The 22588-nt window shown below is 44.0% G+C and overlaps 2 protein-coding genes across 9 annotated transcripts in view; one reads left to right on the top strand and one right to left on the bottom strand.

Annotated features, from left to right (window-relative positions):
• si:ch211-246m6.5 (von Willebrand factor D and EGF domain-containing protein) overlaps positions 1-11540 on the bottom strand; it is a 26643-nt gene extending 15103 nt beyond the window's left edge. For all 3 annotated transcript variants that reach the window (XM_034609302.1, XM_034609309.1, XM_034609319.1), the window contains exons 1-12: positions 11466-11540; positions 8801-8947; positions 5246-5430; positions 4780-5008; positions 4472-4537; positions 4148-4380; positions 2776-2865; positions 2494-2635; positions 1757-1971; positions 782-855; positions 403-679; positions 50-252 (exon numbers count right to left, since the gene is read on the bottom strand). In XM_034609302.1, coding sequence (XP_034465193.1) covers positions 50-252; positions 403-679; positions 782-855; positions 1757-1971; positions 2494-2635; positions 2776-2865; positions 4148-4380; positions 4472-4537; positions 4780-5008; positions 5246-5430; positions 8801-8900 — 1814 coding nt within the window. In that variant the 5' untranslated portion in view covers positions 8901-8947; positions 11466-11540. The remainder of the gene's footprint in view (positions 1-49; positions 253-402; positions 680-781; positions 856-1756; positions 1972-2493; positions 2636-2775; positions 2866-4147; positions 4381-4471; positions 4538-4779; positions 5009-5245; positions 5431-8800; positions 8948-11465) is intronic.
• kynu (kynureninase) overlaps positions 1-22588 on the top strand; it is a 25227-nt gene extending 2639 nt beyond the window's left edge. The window contains exons 1-15 of one of the 6 annotated variants that reach the window (XM_034609351.1): positions 12471-12514; positions 14431-14436; positions 17684-17863; positions 17951-18071; positions 18160-18242; positions 18933-18994; positions 19229-19300; positions 19664-19738; positions 19963-20109; positions 20437-20535; positions 20618-20691; positions 21129-21181; positions 21375-21460; positions 21577-21807; positions 22208-22588. In XM_034609351.1, coding sequence (XP_034465242.1) covers positions 17695-17863; positions 17951-18071; positions 18160-18242; positions 18933-18994; positions 19229-19300; positions 19664-19738; positions 19963-20109; positions 20437-20535; positions 20618-20691; positions 21129-21181; positions 21375-21460; positions 21577-21807; positions 22208-22327 — 1392 coding nt within the window. In that variant the 5' untranslated portion in view covers positions 12471-12514; positions 14431-14436; positions 17684-17694 and the 3' untranslated portion in view covers positions 22328-22588. Of the gene's footprint in view, positions 1-9773; positions 9778-12470; positions 12515-14430; positions 14437-16667; positions 16755-17390; positions 17484-17667; positions 17864-17950; positions 18072-18159; positions 18243-18932; positions 18995-19228; positions 19301-19663; positions 19739-19962; positions 20110-20436; positions 20536-20617; positions 20692-21128; positions 21182-21374; positions 21461-21576; positions 21808-22207 lie in introns of those variants that run through there. The other 5 variants (XM_034609383.1, XM_034609373.1, XM_034609339.1 and 2 more) reach the window with 5 other exon arrangements.

Raw genomic sequence — 22588 nt, 5'->3', positions numbered from 1 at the left:
AGATTCTGCCAAATGAGTTAAAAGTAGTAAACATCGTAGTTTTACTGACCTCCAGTCCTGTATGAAGCGATGCAGGTCATTAGGCCCATAGAAGACACCGTCAGAGCTGTGGAAATCGTTGTTGACATTATGGTCAAAGGTGCCACAGAGGCCTTTCGTGTTGCCGTAGTCGACGCTGGGCGCCCGGACGGACAGGCTCATCCCCCAATCGCCAACATCGGCCCTAACAAAGGCCCCGGAGGGAAAGATCAACTACAAGAGGAGAGTCACATCCAGCAGCTAATTAACAGAATCTCCTCATGCAGCAACATGAATTGAATGTGACGTGGTTCAAACATAGAAGCAAACTGCGCATAATAAATACGAAAATCTGCACCAGTGTCAAAATGTTCGGATACCTACGGTGACCTTCTTCCCCTGGTGGGACTCCAGCACCCTGACCCGACTGCCCTCCTCATCGCCGAGGTTCTTCAGGGATAGCTGCGGTCTGGTCTCCTGCGGCTGCCCATTGCACATGTCAAAGATGGCCACCTCATTCCCCTCCCGCACCGCGACGCCACAGTTGCAGGCGACGGCGTAGTGTCGGCTGCCGCAGTCCCACTGACGAGAATGGACCTCGAACGTCCTGACGCGGCTCCGGTAAAGGACAAAGGTGCCGGTCTGGTGGTTTTCATAACGCCTGCACATAGAATGACAATGCAAGTGCGACAATGTTTAAATTTGGGAGCAGACCTACTATTTATTTAATTAAACTTGACAACTGATAACAGAGTAAATTTACCTGCCGTCCAGTGTCATGACATGTGGGTCAGTCAGAGAGTAGCAGATGGAAGTGGGAACGTCCTGGACCGTGACCTGGGAGCAGAGGTCAGGAGAACAAAGATTAACGGGGGGGGCCCCACCCTGTGACCCTCTAACCTTGAGCTTTTGATGTTTCACCGTGCACACAGATTCCCATCTGTTCTGCGGACCCCTCAGAGACACAGTGTCTGCAGGGCTGACATCATGTCTTACATAACGTGATGGCTTGTGTGGACATAACTAACGACCACTTAGGGCAGCGCTCCTCAAACTTCATGTCAGTCACACTCCCCCCTCTAACTTAATAAAGCACGGTATAACTTGGTGTATATGTCCACAGTATGACAGAGAGACCTGTAATTAGAACAGCCTTTCTAATACTCTTTAATTAAAGTTATACACAGATAATTATATCAGTCCACTGCTTCTTCATTCAGTTTTGGACCCTAGTGCCCTCTTAAGAGGATTCCTCGACAGGGATCGCAAAACACCCAGGGGCCGTTGAAGACCCCTTGGCCGTCTTCAACACAAGACCCTAGAATCCATGCAAGAAAATTACCTTTGTAACAACATAAAGTACTTTTATCTCCTCAAAGAGCCTGTAAAATCTACAGTGGCTTCCCAGTCTTCCCCTTTAGCATCTTCTGTTACAATTTTGGAAAAAACTACATAAAGCCCTAAAAAGCTCCTTAAGTCCCAAGCAACTTTGATGCCACGAATTCCAATTCCCCCCGACTTCTAGGAGCACCGGAAGCCTCTCTGGGGTTTGATGGGACTACTCATCTTTCCTCCTCTAAAACCCTTGTAAAGTTCCCTTATAAACCCTCAAGAGGAGTATGAACTTTTTCATGAACCCTTAGAAAACAAGGATCCTCGATGTCTCGACTCCTCTTAAGGGCCGGAAGTACAATTTATGTCTTTCAATCCCTGGAACCACTGCACGGACTCAACTCACTTTTAACGACACCGGGATGTAGTTCCTCCAGAGTCGTGGTGCGCTGGGTCCCGGCAGAGCACCAATCAGACTGGGACGGTTCCCATCTCGTGCGAAATCGGTGACAGCAGTGACGAAAAACGACCGACCGCAGCTGCCATTGCTGCAGGCAGTAGTTTGGACCTCCACCTGGCAGGCGGACAGCGCCACATCGGAGGCCCCGTGTCCGAGACTGTCTGTGGGTGTCAACACAGCGGTAGGTTAGTGTTAACGGACAGCATACAGCTGCCTGCAGAACTGTAGTAAAAGTCCCCCCGGGCCGGCTTTGATGTGATGATGTACTGGACAAGTTGGAGCACAACAGACGGAAAAACCCGAGCAGGAAGGAGGACGTTTAGTGTCAACAGCAGCAGGGGAGAAGAGGGAGGACGGCGACTTGACCCTCTAATCATCTTTAATAAGCCAACAGGCTCCTTTCAGGGCATCTTTGTTTTTACTAAATAAATAAATTTAAATTTATATTTGGGTTTAATGGTGTTTAAGTTCATGGTGTAAAAGCGATTTCAACATAAAATTGCCTGCTCATCACTAACTTCTCTATGCTGAAGTTGTTTAATGTATCTAAATGCGTCCTTTGAAATGATTTTATATGAAGTAATGAGAATTCAGGGTCTCAGTTGCTAATTTAACTTAATTGAATTCCCACTTAACAAGATGGTTAACACAGCCGATATCCTCTGTTTTCCTGTAGGTCTGACCTGGGTCGTGGACGCTCAGAGCCAGAGGGACTCCACATTGGTGGCCCTGGTTGGTGTTGTAGCAGGGGATGGGCACCGTGCTGTGGACGGTCACCTCGTGCTCCTTCCCGTTCTCTGCTATGTGGAGCGACTCGGGAGAAAACTAAAGTGCAAGAAGAGGGAAAACAAGCGTTTGGTGAGTTTGGCTGTGGGGTTTACTTTCACGTTCTGCCAGTGTATAAAGGAACGCCTCCTTTCATCCTGGCGCAGACTGGAGTTTAAACATAACACGAGAATGTTTACCTTCAATCCGGCATAGAAACTCTCGCTTTCTTTCGGAGTAGATCTGGTGCGGCTGGAGTTGGCTCTGAAAGTCGACACGCTGCAGGAGAACTGCAAGGACAGATATAAGCAGGAGCGTTTGTAGGGACTCAGGGGGCCACATCGAACCAACCCCCCCCGAAAGATGTTACATGCTTTTCTTAAGCCAAAACTCGAACATTTCAAATGGAACAATGTTCTTTCACTGAGCTCCTCAATGTCTATTTGTGGAACAAAATCCTTTTAAGCTCTCAAGAACATTTCCAAGTGAATAATTACTTTAAATTCCCAGCATGTGTGATTGTTATGCATGAAAAAAGACGAACAATGTACGTCTGACACTGTATTTGTGATTTATCAAAACATTTCCCCGTGCAGCCCACAGTGCAGCGCCCCTTCTGATCCTCCGGCTCTAAGAGCACTAACATTTAACTCACTCACAGGGTAGAGAAACAAAAAATGGAGATGACCTTTGACCCAACTCAGCTGCAGTATCAACACGTGTTAAGGATGGGCCCTGTGAGCGAGCCCAGCCCTCCGCAAAACACGTTCCAGACACAACTAATACAAGCCTGGTGTTGTACAGCTGCTCTGGGGCGGGCCGTGAGAGTGACATCACCTCATTTGAAAATCTTAGTGATTCCTGGCAAGAAATAATTTCTCTTGTTGCTGTCGTTTTCCATCAACATACAGATTTGTGTTGTTTCTTCAGTTGTCTTCCTCGTTTTCCTGCTGAAGGGATTTTACTTTCATGGCTTGTAAATTTTGAATTTTACGCGATCTTAAGATTCCGCCCCTCTCACAGCTGCTAAATGCTGAAATCAAAGAAAAGGTCAGATGTTTCCGACTCAACCAACTGACGTCGAATATCACATGCTTACAAAATCTGACTGAATGCTTTGTATCACCTCGTGTCTTCTGTTAAAAGACAGCTGAAGCCCACCTGACTGCTGTCATGCACGTACTCTGCATGACTTATCTGCAGCTGGATGCAGTTGTAAGCTGAGTGCAGAAGTGTCCTTGAGCAGGAGCAGAAGGTCCTACTGTGCGAGAGCTGTGTGTCGATAAAATGTCACAAGAAATGGCTTCATTGTGAATCTGTGCTTCTGTCCGTGTAAAATACCTTCACTTGAATTTAATGTGAAGAGTTGAATGGGGAGGTTTAAATGAGAAGCATGTGGAGCACGGCTCTTCCAACCTGCAACTGATTTAACTTCTCCATCTTCCTCTTGCCTTCTCTTATCGGAGTATGACACACGTTGTCTCTCTGGCTTTGCTCTGTCAGGATGAACTCAGGCAAAAGGACGACAGCATGATCTATGGCCTACTGTGAAACTCTCAGCAGCAAAATTACCGTTTCCCCGAGCCTGAAGTGAACGCCATCCATCTCCACCAGAGAGAAGGGCTTCAGAGTGGTCTCCTGCCTGATCTCAGCCTTCATGCTGTGGCCGACGTGTCTGGCCCAAACCACCTGGAAGACCAGCGGTTGGCTCCACGGCGGCGGGATGAAGGAGCACCTCAGGTGGACGCTGTGGCCAATCAGCTCCGGGGCGATCGCCGGCCGAGAGGGGAGGGATGGGACAGCAGCTGAAAACAGAGTTTGTTTCTCTTCGTTCATACAACGATAAACAACGTTGTACTTTGAGTAGAAAAAGACCTTGACCTTTTTAAACCTTACCTTTGCATTGGCCGTTGACTTCCACCTCGCCTGTTGGGCAGAGTCTCGGCCCCAAATTGGGAGAAACTGAAACAAGAAATTCACAAAACAATCGCAACAAGTTCCAAGTTTCCTTTCTAGGTTTTTCTGGAGCGTTTGACCGAATCACTCAGTAGTTTCTCAAACTGCTTTTCTCTAAGATCAAGAATGAAGTGTCGTAACTTTTTGGAAACCACGGAAGAGAAGTTCTGTGGAAGAAATGACTGAGAAAACCCATCAGCTTCACTTGAAAAGAGATATTACAATACCCAACAACAAATTGTGTTCACCTTTAGCGCAGTATCCCATGCACCCCTGCGTGGGCTGGAGGTAGTAGACCAGGAACTCGCCGCAGTTCCGCACCGTGATGGGGATGCGGAAGAGGCAGCAGTCTTTGGTGCTGCCGTGGAAGAACTGCCAGGTGGCGCAGGCGGAGAGCTGGCGGACCTCGCCGGGCCGCGGCAGGGAGGTGTCCTTCAGTGACAGCCACACCGGGGCCTGTGTACCGCAGCGGTTCATCTGCAGTGGGGTGCATAGAAATAGTCATTATCTGCTGTGAGGGGTTATTATACACTCCAGCTGTGCTGAAGGTGCTTATTATACCAACCTGTTGTTTGCAGAGGATGTCTGAGGCTTTTTTTGGCAGAGGTGAGAGGTTTTTTTTTACTCAATTTAAGTCAGAGACAAAGTGAAACAAACAAGTGAGACAAATCGCTTTATTTTGGCAGAGCTCATCTGCTATTTCTGGAGTCTTACCTCGACGCAGGTGGTCGGCATCTCCGCCGGCTTGTTGTTGATCTTGAATCTGTACCAGCCCTGCGACAGGGAGTGGTCACAGATCAGGTCCTGGATGGCAGTGTTCTGGATCTCTGTGGAGTCAAAGTCAATGCTCCGGTAGGCGTCACGCAAAATCCGGTGGCCTCCTGGGTAACACTCTTGCGCTGAATACGAGGATGAAAAGGATGAAGAAGAAAAACAGCATTTTCCATTTGTCCAAATGTGGAAAAAGACTTATATTCTGCGTTTGAAGTTTGACCCTGTTAATCAGAATAATCAGTTTCCTCTTGCTTTTACTGATCTGGAACACAAGAAGACAGTTTAACAAAGAGTAAAAGGAAGCATCTCAGGCCGTGATCATATCACGTCTCTATCTCTGATCGAGTCGGGCGGTTCTGGCTGTGTACAGGACGAGTCCAAGTGGAAAGAGAAGTTGTCTCTCTCTGGATACTGCAGGTAAAAGACTTGAGTGTGAAATTCTATTCTTGGCCTTGGGAATATACATTTTAGGAACTGTTTTTATGTCATGGTGAACTTAGTAGCTTTTTTCTGCGTAGCTACCATCTCGTCGCATGTAAATGTGGCCATAGATGATGAGGTAGTATCTTAACCTCTGTCATCCTGGGAAACTCCATCTGCTAATGAAGATTATGATCTCTGGTTGAAAGCTCTGAATAAAAGCTCATGAATTGACAGTTTTTTCATCAAACTTTAAATAAACTAACAGTATTGTTGGACGCAGATTAAGAGGAAAAACATCAAGCATCTTCAGGAGGGTGTTTATACGTCTGTGACCCTCCAGTCGTGAATGATTAGTCGCTGACGAGCTTCAAAATCAAAGTGGACAAGAACAAATAGTAGCAAAAGGTGACTCTAAAGTGTCAGGCATCGTTCAAGAGGTGATTTGGACGGATCGTTTCACCAACAGAGGTTATCTAAATTGCTAAGAACAACAGACATTCCTGTGAGCCACTCGCCTCTCTGCACGTTAACGCCAATGGCGCATGAGAGGCCTCTAAAACACCGCCTGCAGCTGGTGGCTGAAACAACCGGGGGAATTACTTGAGCAGAACGTGCAGTTTTCCTTACAGCTCTGCATCTGTGAAGCGAAATGGGTCGATGTTGTCAAAGGAGACCTTTCTTAACTACCCCAAGACCAAAAGAGCAAATTGTCATGTCACTTCCCGAGGACAAACCGTGTTCCCTTTCCTCTGTTTGAGTTTGGCTGCGGTGGCAAGGAAAACAAACATTCAGGGTATTTAGGACGTCAAAGCCTTGAATGCATGGGGCAAAGTTACTGCCAGTGATCCCGAGCCTAAACACGGTCTTACAGGCCGGTCTCCATGTTGACAGCCCCTTGAAAGCAAATGCTTTTGTTTACACGGTCGCCTGTCTGCGAGTTCACCTCGTCTGGCGGCTCCCCTGACGAGATCCGAGGTCACAGGTTGTCCAAACAACCAGGTTTTCTCGGAGGAGGAGGACAATCGGCGTGACTTTGGCTGCCGGCTAAACTGTTCCAATTGGCGGCTTAATGAGTTTACAGAGCCGCAGGGGAAGGGGGGGTGGGAGGAGGTGAGCTAATGAAGCGGCTCCTGGGTGGAGGAGATCCCACTGGGAGGGAGGCCCTCAGCAGTCCAGATGTGCAGGGACTCCACAGGGAATTCTCCAGTTTCTCAGGAAAGAAGATTAATTTGGGAGCGTGTGGTGTTAACATAACGGAGGTTACAGGTCTTTTTCCCAGAGGGCCTGTCACTCAGCGAACGGCAAACAGAAACGACAGCGTCAGACCGGCACACGGAGGGTTAAAGATCAGAAAACGTTTACATGATTTAAGACTCATTATGATTAACACTAGACAGGCGTAATTATCTGCTTTTAAGATCAGGGCTTGAATGATGTGTTTTTAAAGATCAAGCAGTGACAGTTTTTAGACGAATTGTATAGACAAAATGTCTAGAGAAGTGGGTCTAGACATTGTCTGGAATGTTTCTTTCAAGGGTCAACGACAAGAAGATGTCCGGAACATTCAGGTGAGGGGTGGAGCCAGAGTAGAGCACGCAGGCGGCAGGAGGGGACGTAGAAATTCTGCTGCGTAAATCACGTGTTTTAACGTGATAATCCAACTATCCTGTGAATTGTTTTAACCACTTTTACACTTGAGATATTTGGCATCATAATAGATTGTGGAACTCTTTATTTACGGCCCCACAGAAAGCTCAGCAGCGTTAAAGGCATTTTAATACCTGAGGAAGAATGTGGAAGACAGGTTTAGTTTATTTGTTTATCTAACAGGGGCCATGCACAACACAACTGTCGAGCCACATTTAGCACTCGTGTTCATCTGCAGGAATTTATACATCAACCAGCAAAACAAAGTAAACTGGCAAAGGTTGATAAAGGAGACTTTTGTTGCTGCCTTTTTGCTTTTTTTTTTTTATCATCATATCTCTCCCAGTGTTTCCCCCTCCTGTGTCTGACTCTGCTGTGGCAGAGAAATCCCTGGTATTCTTGTTGCAAAGCTGCAGGGAGGACTCAGTTTTATGATGGCCGGCCTTAAAGTTTACGATTGTCTGCTTTGATCAGTTGTTGTTGGGCCCCGGAGACCAAGATGCGTGTGGGATAGTCGCCAGCATGTTGGATTGACCAGGACAGCTACCGCCTGTTACTGCAGCTGAATAATGACAGGATTCATGCTGAGATAAAAACCGAGGGATGAAATCAGAGCGGCGGGGGAAACTTTTCAGCTGTGAAACTCGAGTTAAAGGTTTTCGTGCTTGAATCATAAAAGTTTTGTGCAACTTTTACAATCCTCTATTTTTAAATTTACGGCCGCATGTGTGCAGCCGTGGCAGGAAGACAAGGGCAGGATGGGACACTGAGAAAGATGAGTTAACAGGACAATAGTTTCCTGGATCATGATGAAGCAAACAGTTTTCTATTGAAATGAAGTTGCATAGTGGAGAATAAAACACATCCAGGACTTTTTCTCCTGCTTGTTTGTTGAAGTCTTGATTAGCGATTCAAGAAATGTAACAAAAATTTGATAGTCTTTAAAAGATCAAGCAATTACCCTAAATCTTGTTCCATTTAAATGAAATACCCTTGTGATCTTTGCCTCTTGTTGCTTCCTGTGTGTGTAACTGTCTTTGTCCTTGTCTGTCTTGTCCTCTTGTGTCTGGTGAAGGTCCGTGTGACCTCTGGAGCCGCAGAGTGATGGGAATGCAGCAGCTCAGGCCAACTCTGCACAATCTGCTGCTTCTATCGGGCAAGATGTTCTTGAATCTGCATTTTATGTCAAGAATACGCGCGGCTCTGGCTTGCATTAGACATCTGCTCCTGCTTTTAACACCCCGGATCTTGGAGATGAAAAGGTATTTTTGTTATCCTAGAGTTAAAATCATCTGTTTCACAGCAGCTGGGGAACATTTGGACATTTTTGCAAAACTCTGCGGACACAGAGGGATGTTAGGTTTGTGGTTTTTGCGCGTAAACCTGCCGCAAATTAAGCCACTATAAAGTTTAACGTTCACCTACCGTGTTGGGCGAACGCTTGCAATTGCACGACCCACAGCAGCGCGATGCGTAAATATCCAGGGAACGAGAGGCGCACGGAACCATGTGCGCAACAGTCCATGGCTGAGGCTCCGGGGTGAAGTGGTGCAGCTGGCTCGCCTCAGTCGTCTGGTCCCATTGAGAGTGACGGAGGAAAGGAAAAAGTGAGGAAAGTCGCGCAAACCCCTATTTATCCCCTCGCTCGCGTTTGGCAATTGGAGAAGAAGAGTTCAATTTGCGCACAGCTGGCTGCGGACCGCGGCTTCTCCTTTGCGCAGCGCACAAGATGACAGAGACAGGAGGTGGGAGAGAGGGGAGGGGATGGATGGGGGGGGGGGGGCGGGCAGACTGTAGGTGGGTCCTCTTTCATCCCCCACGAAACTAAATCAATAAAGGATCAATTCAAACTGATGTGAATAGTTGCTGGAAACGACTCCGAGGAGGATTCGCCACTTTTAAATCACGGTGTGACTGAGACTCTGATCCCTGCGTAAATATAAATATAATAACAAAAATAACCTGTGTGGTGTCAAACTCAAAGCATGAGAGTCACAAGCCTGTTATTTTCCACACGCAGCCTCGTTGTCTTCAAAATGACCCCTTTTTACCGCATTCTTCTGCAAATTAAAGGATCACATGGAGTCCCCAACGTGAGAAAGAAATACACATGTAACTACATGACACAGACATGAACCCTGCAGCAGCTGTGTGTTGTCAGTGCACTGGCCTTTAGAGCATGTTGTAAATGGTCTGTATTTATAAATGGTCTGTACTTATATAGCACTTTCAGGGTCTTGATGACCACTCGAAGCACTTTTCAATACAGTTTTGCCATCCACCCATTCAGTGCATCCATGTTCAATCATAGGGGGAGATAGGCAATTTGGGGTTCAGCATCTTGCTCAAGGACACTTTGGCACATGTGATAGGGGAGATGGGGATCGAACCACTGACTTTCTGTTTAGCGGACGACCCGCTCTAACTCCTGAGCCTGAGCATGTCAACAACTGTCGAAGATGTGAGCCCCAGTCAGGCTTTATTTCACAGAACCATGATTTTATTTTCTCTATCAAGTTTCATTTGAAACCTAAAGCTCTTCTGTTTTTAACAGAGTTGTGTCATGTTTTATCATCCTATGTCTTATAAACCCCCATTTAATACACTTTTACAGTAGAAGGGATGAAGTTAATTGGGACTTAATCCTTAACTAAATGAATCCTAACCCACCTGATGCTAGATAAGATTCTGATTCTTCAATTCCCAAATTGTGACTTAAGAAAATCACAGCTAATGACCTCCTTTCTGTTGCCTAAAGATGAAAAGCCTGTCTAACCACCAAGCAGTTAAAAGGTCTAATCTGTTCTCTCAGTTCATTATCTCTTCATGACTGAAAACAGCCTGTGACTGAGATGATTTCACTGTGTGTGTGTGTGTGTGTGTGTGTGTGTGTGTGTGTGGGGGGGGGGCAGCGAGAACCTGCAGAGCTGAAACAGAGAAGGTTGGCCTCTGCTGTGTAGAGTAAATATCAGGTACTGGCGGCTTCACAGACAAAAAAACCACACCTCTCCACCAAATAAAAGGCCTGAGAGCGGCAGCAGGTGTTCCACGCTCTCGCCTTTTCATTCAGACTCCACTGCAGGACTGTGAGAAAGTCTCTGGCAGATGCTAACCGACACTTTACTTCAAGCGCACTGAGGCTTTGACTTTTAAAGATATGGTAAATGGTAAATGGTTTTGTATTTATATAGCGCTTTTCTAGTCTTGATGACCACTCAAAGGTCTTTACAGTACAGATATAGCTTTCCATTGTATGCGTTAATTAGACAGATAACAGTAGAGTAGACAGGACGTGAGGGGAGAGGTATAACTGGGGATCTTACGGTTCATGGTTGGCACCTTAAACTTTAAACGAAATCGGCCGAGGCATTTCAGCTTTCTAAAAGGGAAGCTAAAATACCTCGAGTAAAAATAAAAAATAAACTCCTTTAACAAAAACGTAAACTGTTCTAAGGTTAAAAAACGATCTAGCCTAATTGAGTCCTGAAGTTTATTCCAACTATGAGGATGGTGGAATCTGAATGCAGTTTTACCCAGCTCCGTGTGGGGGCATATTTCTAACTTTTATAGGGATGATAAATAAAATGGTAGCTTATTAAGCATAGCTTTTCCAATGGAGTCAATTTTTGGTACCAGGCCTCTCACGTCCATGTGTCCTTTGTGGTTTAAGGAGTTAAAACAGCCTTATTTTTGGAGCATGTGTTTTTTAATCCAGCACGTTGGTCAAAGAATGAGTCACAGGACATTAATGCCTCTTTCGATTGGTGTAACCAGCACTAGAGACATGATTAAACTGAGAACATGGTATCATAGCATTGACTGGACCGTATAGAAGCGTATAGGCTGTCAAAATTGTCAGTGCAACGATGTCGTCGGTAGAGGGCGCTGTTTGTGTACACAGCTGGTGAGACTGCCACTACACCGACGAAGAACGTCAATCAGTGACCGGTGTGATGTCCAGCTCCGTCGAGGAGGTCGCTGGCGCCAACATGGAGACTGTCACTGTGGACGTGTGCGTGTGTTTGTTTAGCAGGGACGCACGTGCTGTGCTAAAGGGGGGGTCGCTGCTCTTTTGGAGTTAACGTGGCACCTGCGGCCGAGGGGGCGTGCCCGCGGGCCTCGGGAGTCACGCGGTCGCCAGCTGATCCCGGTGGAGTGACAGCAGTAGGCCTTCGTCCCTGATCTGGTGTAGGTTGGAGCTACGTCTCTCCAGACAGGCACCCGGAAGTAGAGGTAAGTGTTGGCATACGACTAGGCCCCTGGGCCCCGACTCCCTGGTGGAAGTTGTCCTGTGGTGTACAGCAACAAGCAACTGATTAAAACCAAATGTACCAATCTTACTTACCAGCAGAATGTATGACTAAGACAACCCCCGGGGTCCATCTTTATTCACAGTCCATGATGAGCACCGTAACCAATTTGTAATTCAGAGTATGGGTATTTCTCAAGTGCAACTGATAAAACAACAAAATAAAAGCTTGATTACATGTTAACCACATATGTCATTGCATCATTTAGTTTGACTCTATATCATTTCTTTGTCGTGTCTCGAGGTAAGAAAAGCAGAGGCGGGATGTCGCTCTTTCCAAGAGATGTGGACCATCGTGCCCGACTTTCCAAGGAGGGCAGTTATGGAAAAGGTCAGTGTCAAGCATCATTCCAGCAGGAAGCATTGAGCTAACCTGGATGAGTTACATGGACTGAATTGGATAAATTGAATGCCCTTCAGCTGAGTTTGAATGCTAATAATTAAGAAGCTGAAACCTCACGAAGTGGGAGGATTTGTTGGAGCTGCACGCACCCGACAAAGTAAAGATTAATGACACTGCGTTTTACTACTCCACAAGAACATAAACCTGCTATGACATCTATCCAAAGCTCCTTCAGGCATTTGGCAAAAATGAATAGGGAATGAAAGGTAAACAAAAGTAGATAAATATGTGAAATTTTCTGAGGTAACTGATGATCTCCAACACGAAACGTCTCTTTTCAGAACTGCCTCGGCTCCACCCAAGACAGACCGGTTGGGATAAATACACATCTATCTATCAATCTATCCTGACCTGGAGAACCAGCTGCAAGTAGCATCATCACTGCTACCATCTGACATCGACGTCTCCTCGGAGAGAAGCAGTTCCAGCCATCGTATAAAGAGGTTAGTGTGACATATACCAAAATGGTGCTAGCAAGGAAAAAGGTTCCCCACTCCTAATCAATTTATATGTTCTGCAACGAGTTCTACTTTTATGATGCCCATTGGGTTCAGTTTTTGTCGACAATCAGATGTGTTAAATATTATTACTGAGGTGACAGTGGAGGGTGATGTTGTTCTGAACTGCATTATATTATTTCTAATATTCTAGACCACCAAATATAGTCCTGTTCAAAACCCACCTTCAACTATGATAGAAACCAAAAGAGAGACAAGTTCAAGAGTATAATGCTGAACGGCAGATCAGGCTAAAGGACAAAAAGTTATTAAAAACCAGTAAACAACCGCAGAGGATGAAAGTCCAGACCCAATTTTCTGGACTTTATTATGCATTTAATTATTGTGATGTTATTTATCTGGTTGCTCCAGCCCTAAGACGTACATTGCCTGTGCTTCTCAGCCTTTTTTCGCACTTAGTCCCACATGTGTCCCAAAGCAACAAGCCAGCCACACCAGACTAGACGGTTTGAGGCTGCTGCGCTGGTGGCTCGATGCTGAGGCACCTTTACGAGAGAGAAGACGTTATCAGCCACTTTGATGTGTGTGTGCCCTGAGAAACGACAAGGGGGGGGGGGGTTCAGTCCTGCCTCCTGAGCGCTTCCAGATGTCACACCAACCTCTTGCACTGTGAGAAAAACAAGGGGAGAACATACAAGCGGCGTGTTTGCAGCTCCAATGGCCCCAAACATCTTGCAACCATATTGTTTCCGCGCTCTTAAAAACCATGAGTCATTTCTTAACAGGTCCGCATCCAAACATCCCCTAACCCCGTGTTTTTATCAACACATGCTGTCAAGATATGTTTTCTTACTATAGTGTGAGTTGGAAAATGACTGAAATACTGTATCTGCTGCCTTTTGTGTTTAAAGTGACTTTAAACACTTGTCTTTTCTGAAGGTTACCGCGGAGTTACAATCTTATTCAGTGGTTGTTTTGTTTATGTACGCTAATTTGCAAATGATTGTCTCCAGCTTTTGTGGAAAACACAGATTATTTTTGAAAACGCTGCATGTTTGCTCTGAGAAAAGAACATGACCTGAAAATGATCTTTAAGCATCTGTAAACATAGAGGGCAGAGGGGGAGGGTCAGAGGTCAATCAGCTTGACCCAGAGGGCACTGGCTCTTTATAATTATTCTTGAAGGTCATGTCTGAGGTGAGTTGTTTTTAACGGAGCACGTGAGAGAAGAAGGTTAATCAGCAGCATGTACAGTTTTAAAGCAAATAGGAACTGACTGCTCAGGACTAGCTTCATAAAGCAGGAAGCAGGGGCGGGGGAACCTCCGGGCTATGTACAAACTACAAGACAATTAATTTAAACAAATGATTCGCATGGCAGCATTTTTTCTTTTTACTGCCCTAATGGAAAACATTAAATCGTGGACTCACATGTCCTCCAGAGTAGTTCCTCGTGGCTGTATGCTAGACAGAACAGGATTTCGTAGCCAAAATCATCCAAATTCTTTGCTGAAGCGCAATAGATATTCTATCCTTATCTTAACAAAAATGCGCAATCAGAGTTTAATAAGTTAAGCAGGATGTTTATTATTTATAAAAATAAGTAGCAACAACAAAAATGTGGTCGAGTTACATGTAGTTTCCTCAACAAAAACTGAACAACACTGTCAAGTTTGTTGACGAGACTTTTCCCAAACAATGAGGTGTCACTGATGAGGTGTCAGTTTGCTGTTTTAACTCCAATATGGGTAATAAAAAAAAAGATACTAATCAAAACTGTATTGAGAAGCTCTTTCTGCTGAATGAAGCCCTCAAAGGCAAATGTAAGTGAATATTTCATCTGTTTTCAAAACAAATTATACAGTTGATTGTGTGGTTTAATTCAGGTTCCAGCAGAGTTTGATGCGATGTGGATGGAAAATGTTAACTTCAGCAGGAGCGGGAGCTCCGGCTAATGTGATGGAATGAAAGCAGACGGCTTAGTGAGCTGTGACAAAGAGATGAATAATGAGGCAGAAGAAGAAGAAAAGAAGGTTAAAGAGAAGATGAACAACACTCACCACTTTGGTTGTAGAAATCAATATGTCAAGTATTAATTATATTGATAACACAAGAAATGGAGTACAATAATACCCTAGTAAACTCCCGTTCCCTAAAGTCTTCAGACTTGAATCTACAATGCTCTGTGTATTTACTGCATATAGTGGATTTAAAGCGTAATTTATTTGATGCGTCGGCCTCATCTCCAAAAACTATGATACTTTGCTGCCATCTAGTGGAAATGTGATTGCTATAGATCAGGGGTTGGGAACCTCTGTTCTATCAGGGGCCGTTAAAATTTTCATAACATCCTTCGAGGGCCACATAAATTACTGATTATTATTATTATGAATCACTTCCGATTCACAAGGTCTCGATTTCAATTTCACTCATATATTCAGTGAAGGATATTTTATTCAGTCGTACATTTGAATTAAAACTATTAAACTTGATGAATAAAACAAATGTAATAAACCACTCACAACCACAATAATAAAAGATAGTTCAAATAGTCTGACAGGCTATCACCTCTTTATGTGCATAGTTAAGGGGTAAAAGTAAAATCCTGTGTGAGTAATGCACCATTTCCACACTTATTTACTTTATATGAACCTATTTATTTAGACTGCGACTATTTAGAGATGCGTATGATCTGTTTTGAGTCTTTTTAGTTTGGCAATACCTACCTCGCACCAGCAACACTGATGACAATGACAAACAAGTCATTCATAAGCAGACAACTGATAGCACCTTTATCCATAGCAACTACTTTCTAAGTAATTAATTAATCAATCATTCAATTATAAATCATAAATATAATGACCAAAAATAAAAAAAAAAGGAAATTCATTCATTGCAAAGATAAAGATAAAAATATATTATTATTATTATTATTACAATAACAATAATAATAATAACGGGCCCGAGCACATGCTTTGGTGAGAATTTGAGCATGGCTAGGCCCTGAAAAAGTCAAGCCGTCGTCATATATCACAACATAAAAAATCACAGCCTTTCCAGCAGCTGCCACAGCTCTGAAACAGGTTTGAAGTCCAGCTTCCTTTGTTTTTGGTTGTCCACTCCTGCAGTATCAGCATCAAAGGATTCATGGTCCATGTATGTCCGAGATACAGAACCGCGTGTTTTGATGGCGTGTAATCAAACCTCGACGCCACGCCACGGTCACACCGTGTGAGGAAAACTCGATCTTTGAGGTAGTTTTTATGTCCATCTTGTTTAGATGACACTCATCTCAATTTGAAGTTGATCTGATGAAAGCCCTGGGACAAGTCGGTCAAAGGAAAAATGTGACAAATGGCCACTAAATGGATGTGGTGGTTATGATTTACACAAGCTTTGAGGTTACAATCCAGCATTTCCTCTATTTCCTCTTAATAATATGAACATAATATAAAACAAACATAAAAGCCACAACCTGTTTACTGAGCTGGAAACATATGTCCTGTGCCAGATGTTTATTATTAATTCAACATGGGGAAATGTTCAGGAATTAGATCCGGAAATTTCCTTTTACATATGAAGAACCCAGCAGGAGATTGTCCGAGTCAGACTTGTTCACAACAACAAGAAAATGTTCAGATGAGAGTTGACGTATAAATTCTAATTTAGTTTGCATCCCATCGGCAAAGTCATCGTTTATCACAGAAAACGAATGAGTCTCGTTCGACGTATTTGAGTGTCTTGTACGTTTATGTAATTTTCCCGTTTCACCTCCGTCGTGTGTTTAAAAACCTCATCAACATTCCCACTCGCTGTGAATTTGCTGGACATTTTCCGAGAAAGACATTTGCGTTCTCACATCTCTGGAGAATTTCAGGAAAATGTGCTGACTTCAGTGCGTGTCTAAGAGAAGCTCACACAGGTGCAGGTTAATGCTTGTGTTTGGATTTTCACACTGGAAAGTGAAAGGGGGAACTGGAGCTTGTGTGCCTGTTGCACAAAAGGACATTCAATATCAGGAGTTATTAGCCTGATCCAGGTTATAGTTTAAGTACAGCTCTGGTTTTATCTGTGGCTGGAGTTTAGTTCAATGGAAGAATGATTAACTCAAAGCTGCGCACACACACACAGACAGAGGTTAAAGGACATTTCCAGAGCAGAGGACAGACTCAGTTTGACTATTGTCTCTGGAGAGGAAGCTGATCTGACCGTGAGTTACAGCTTTCAGTTCACTGCAGGATTCACTCTATCAAATAGTCACGAGTCTTTCTGCTGACAGACTGTTTGATTGACGTGTTGTATTTTATATTAAGACGTGAGCTAGGACAGTTTTCAAAGTGTGTTTTAAGTAGGATATCAAATTATACATGAAGTTAGAAAGGGGCTTTTAATGTGAAAGGATTTGAAGTAGAAAGAAGAAGAAGAAGAGCAGCAGGAAAATGTCTCTCTCTGAACTTTAGGTTGATTTTACTTGTAATAATTAGAATTCTTCCCAGAGTCAACATGTATATTTCTGATTGAGTGACCAATGATGAGTTTAAATCATAATTTAAATCATAATTGTGGATATTAGTAATCGATGCTTAATTAGATAATTTTGTGTTTGTAAATTGAAGTTGCTGGCAAGACTAATTTTGGTTCCTACCTGCCATTGTTTACGGTGGGACAGATATAAATGTGACAGTGGGAGTTGGACATGTGCTGCAGAGAGGAGAGAATAAAGTTGTCTGTCCTGCTGAATCCTGCTCGTTAACCAGAGAGCCTAGTAAACGCTGCTGCATGAAATTGGAGTTACACAAGTATTTAGTGGTGGTGTCCATCTGAACGTTGAACTTTGACCAAGCAGTGTTACTCAAAGCTTTTAACAACACGGCTGAAGAATATTTCACCACGGCTCCAGTGTGTGAAGTTTTGGACCGAGAGAAAGTGTAGAAAAAAAGCTTGAGAATTCAAAATGATTTTAAAATCTTGTGTAAAACCTGCTTGATCTCATTGAGACGAGAAAGAAATGTGTCAAACTGCTTTCAGACCTGCACTTTAAACCGTCTGTCAATGGAGGAAAGATCTACTCTCAGCAATATAGGCGGTTTATTTTAAACGTTGTGTATTTTCTCTCTTTTTAGGCCAGCTGTCTCCCAGTCCCCCCCGCAATGGATCCGTTGAACTGCTCCGCTCCGAGGGAAACCCTGGAGAAGGTGTCGGCCTTGCTGGGCTGCAGCGCGACCTCTGCAGAAGTGGCCTCATACCTCGACCAGCATGACGAGCTGAGGCATCTCAGGGAGAATTTTCACGTGCCCAAAATTGCAGACTTGCCTCCTTGTGAGTAGAAGATGTTACATGCATGTTACAGAAGACGGGGGTGAATATAGGATTTCACAGATTCCTTCCCTTTCCGTGTTTGTGTAGCTGATCTTTCGCTGGTCGACGGCAGCAACGAGTGCATCTACCTGGTGGGGAACTCGTTGGGCCTTCAGCCCAAAATGGCCCGGAAGTATCTGGAGGAGGAGCTGGATAAGTGGGCGAAAATGTACGGTCACGCTTTAACTCCATATTTACCTATGGTCTGAGATGAAGGTGTTTTTTTGTTTGAGCTTTAAAAGAACCTCTTTTTCTAGGGGTGCTCACGGTCACACAGAGGGCTCTCGACCTTGGGCGTGGGCTGAAAACAACATAGAGGAACTCATGGCTAATGTTGTTGGTAAGAGACAATGAAACTGACTGTGTTTATGCCAAATATGAGACCATCAGTAAAGATGTACAACATGACAGCTTCCTGTAGTGAAGCCAAGATGTCTTTATTGCAGAAGAGACTTGTCATGAAGTACACACACAGTCTTCACGTAAGGTCACGTAAGACCTCGTTGCTAACCGGGTTAGAATAAAGATTTGCTCGTCGTTTGTAAAGGTCACTGCTCTATGTGCATCTGAGGCTGTTTGTCTAGAGTCCAAAGGTCACGTGGAGCTTTAGTCTTTTTTTTTTTAAACAAACCTGCCATCACATGTGCACTGTGTGTAGGTTTGAAAACGGAAATCAGCATTCAGTTTCCTGAAGAGATGAAAAGGGGAAAGATAGATGTGATTGTTTTTATTTCTATGCAGTAGTTGAGGTCACACTGTCACTGACTGATTAGATTTCTGACAAATTCCCTCAAATTCCACTGCATCAGTTTGCTTCATGTTGAAATACAACTACTTCAATCAAGAGTAGACTTATTCAGTGTTTTACTGTCAAAACGTCACCAGGAGCAGGTGGAGGACGGTGATTCCTTTGTGACATAATGAGGTTATAGTATTTTCTGATAATACTTCTGGACTTTTTTCCAAACATCAGTGGATCTGTGGTTCATGAAATGAAAACATGACTCCTGTTTTCTGTTGTCTCTCACAGGAGCTAAACCTGAAGAGGTGGCACTGATGAACGGCCTGACGGTGAATTTACATCTTCTGATGGTGAGAGACTAGTCTTCTAGGGGAGGAAAATCATTACAGGGTTTCTTCAGGGTCTTAAATATTGGAAGTAGCTAGCAAAAATTTCCTCAAAGCATCCATAACTTGCTCCTATTAAATATTGTTTTAAAATAATCCTTAAGAGGTGACGAAGAAATGTGACCTTGTGTTGTAAAAGTAAGAGATCATTTCAATGTAGATATTAATTAGAGTTTAACACACGTTGTCACCCTGCAGCTGTCCTTCTACAAACCCACAGCGGCTCGACACAAAATCCTCCTGGAAGACAAAGCTTTTCCTTCAGACCACGTGAGTGAATTCAACAACTGTTGTCTTTATTTAGAATGTTATGTGCAGACAGATATTTAGACAGGTTCACACTAAAAGATCATTTATGGTAGAGAAAGATAATCTCCAATATAATATAATCATAACATTTGATTTCAAGGCATGTTTCTAAACCTCCAGGGCCACGTTACAATGCATCAAACATAAAAGTATTGTTTCCTTGAAGTTTGTGGGATAATTGATGAAAGATGTCATGAATGAAGCTTCACGGACAAGAAACATTAGTTTTGTACGTCCCAATGTTTCTGTAACTTGTCCTGTCTCCTCAGTTCAGGTCTTGATTTCCTCGTTGTCTCTTTCTCTCTCTCTCTCTCGTGTCTCCAGTACGCTGTGGAATCTCAGATCAGGCTGCGAGGATTCGACCCTCAGCAGAGCATGTTGCTGCTTTCACCCAGACCGGTACGTTCCAGATGTCACACCACACATCCATGCTAAATCACAATTAGTATTTCAAACTGTGGTTATTAACACCAAATAAAATAAATAAACAGACATGAGCCAGAGGTTTGAAATACAAGTCGAGTTTAGTTCTGAGCTGGAAGACGGTGACAACACTTTGAACATTTCTGTAGATAAGTGTCTGATGGGGATGAAATGTGAAGATGACTCTGCTTCCTGCTCAGGGAGAAGAGACCCTGAGAACGGAGGACATCCTGCAAGTGATTGAGAAGGAGGGCGACTCCATCGCCACGGTGATGTTCAGCGGAGTTCAGTACTACACCGGTCAGCTGTTCAACATGGCCGCCATCACGGAGGCTGGACAGAGGAAGGTAAAATCAGTCAAACACAGGATGGAGACCTTTTTATAATGACAGATTCATTGAATGAGATTCTGAAATTACTTTTATTATTACTCTTTCTCAAAGTAGCATAATAGAAATATCTTCCCACAGAAAAGTAGTAACTTTTTCTGCTGTATCCTGTTGAGTCTCATAGAGACAAACAGGTTTAACTAACTGATAACATCAACCTGACCCAATAGCCATTGCAACCAAGTGGTAAAGTTTTTACTGTTCATGCAAATCTACGTTTACCTCAGACGCTTCTGCAAGACAGACACTAAACAACTATTCTATCTTCTCCTGTTTGCTCGTCAGGGCTGTTTTGTAGGTTTTGACTGCGCCCACGCTGTCGGGAACGCCGAGCTAAAGCTGCACGACTGGGGAGTGGACTTTGCCTGCTGGTGCTCCTACAAGGTGGGAACTCGACGGTTTGAATTTGCGTGTTTCACATGTGAACGAGTGTGAACAGATCTGAAACCGCGACGTGTCTTCACAGTATCTGAACTCGGGCGCCGGAGGCCTCGGAGGAGCGTTTGTCCACGAGAAGCATAAAGACACCATCAAACCAGCGTGAGTGTTCAAGCACAGAACATGACACTCACTGTAGTCTGATTTTCATAAAGCAACACAATATAACTGAGCAACAGCGCCCTCTGCAACCATTATACTCATTTACATTAATAACTTTTGTCATCAAACAAATTGTAGATGTATTTCATAATATATTAATAGGTAAAATTCACTGTCAGTCTTTGTAAAACATGAATATACCAATTTTTAATCATGTGCAGTAAATAGAGGCGATGCTTAATTTTATGGGTAAATAGGAGTTTAATTCATGCATGTTAATGTCTTATCTGATTTGTGAACGTGGGGTGTACAAATAGAATTTGATTGATAGGTATACTGACTGAAACACTTTAAAAGTGATTTAAGCAGTTCAATAATTTAATTAGAAATGTACCAATTACAAAATCTATAACAGATGACTCTCTTGTCTCCACCAGGCTGTGGGGATGGTGGGGTCACGACCTGAAGACTCGGTTCCAGATGACTAATGGTAAACATTAGTGACACTTTACTGCAGCAAGGACATGGATTTTATAGTTGTTGTGTGCCATCCTGTGGCGACAATTGATATTACACCTGAATAGAAAAGACTGTATCCACATTTGTCAATTTGAGACCAAAGCTTGTATATCTCAGCAGGAATTGTGTCTGTTTACTCATTTGAGTTTGTTTTCTGTTTTCAGCGTTGGAGCTGCAGCCCGGTGTGAGCGGCTTCAGACTCTCCAACCAGTCCATCCTGCTGGTCTGCCCCCTGCAGGCCAGTCTACAGGTACTGCAGTAATCACCTGATTAGACTTCTTGTCAGAAATAGTAATGTTTGTCTTTATTTTCTTGAGCCAAGACAATGTAACAAGTGAGTTTTAGATGTGGTTTATTTTGTGCCAGGTGTTTGACATGACCAGTATGCAGGCGTTACGCAGGAAGTCCCTCCTCCTGACGGGTTACCTGGAGTATCTCATCCAGCATCACTACACCGAAGACGCCGCGCAGCCCGGGAAACCACACGTCCGCATCATCACGCCCTCCGACCCTCAGCAGAGAGGCTGCCAGCTCTCGCTCTCCTTCTCGGTCCCCATCGGCAAGGTTTTCAAGGAGCTGGAGAAGAGAGGAGTCGCAGTGAGTAACTGACACATTATTACTTGTAGCAGAGTTTTAGAGGCTTAGCTTTGGTAGGAGGGGGTGTAGCCTGCTGTCACCAGTAGGCTGATGGAGGGGGTGGGTGATGTGTTTGGAGTCTCAGGGGTAAACAGTGTTGCAGCCAAAGTGAGTCATTCTTCAGACGTTGTTTACCCCTGAGACTCCAAAAGTGTTTTGTGGACTTAAACACTTTACCCATTGCTAACAATGCTAAAGAGGAAATAGAATCCTCAATGGGATTAACACGCACTGGCAGCAACTGTGTGAGTCTTGAGCATCAGCCTGGTTTGAAAAGAATCAGCTCTTCACCATTACAGCCTTGTAAACGCAGAATAATGTGGGAATTGAGTAGTTGTAACACTGACTTCCTGTCTCTCAGTTGGACATGAGGGAGCCCAGCGTGCTGCGAATTGCTCCGGTGCCGCTGTACAACACCTTCAGGGACGTCCACACCTTCATACAGACACTGGGATCGGCGCTCACCTCCAGCTGCCAGTGAACAAAGAGGGCTGGACTCAAGTTTACTGTGAAAATGAACTTGGACTGCTGCAAACTCACAGAGGTACAAGAAGATGTCAAGGAAAACTGGACTTATTTTACAACATTGTCTGGAAATGATTAAATGTCTGTCAATTTATAATTGTTATATTGAAGTCTAAAAGATGAGTGGCCATCTTGTTCAGTAGAACAAAAATGAAGCTAAAATATTACAGTTGCCACCACCTTGTGCTTCAACAAATAAAACCAAAGTTATCAGAAC

Source organism: Hippoglossus hippoglossus, chromosome 2, assembly GCF_009819705.1.
Source record: "Hippoglossus hippoglossus isolate fHipHip1 chromosome 2, fHipHip1.pri, whole genome shotgun sequence".
NCBI classification, from domain to species: domain Eukaryota; kingdom Metazoa; phylum Chordata; class Actinopteri; order Pleuronectiformes; family Pleuronectidae; genus Hippoglossus; species Hippoglossus hippoglossus.
This window is presented reverse-complemented; position numbering and strand designations above follow the sequence as displayed.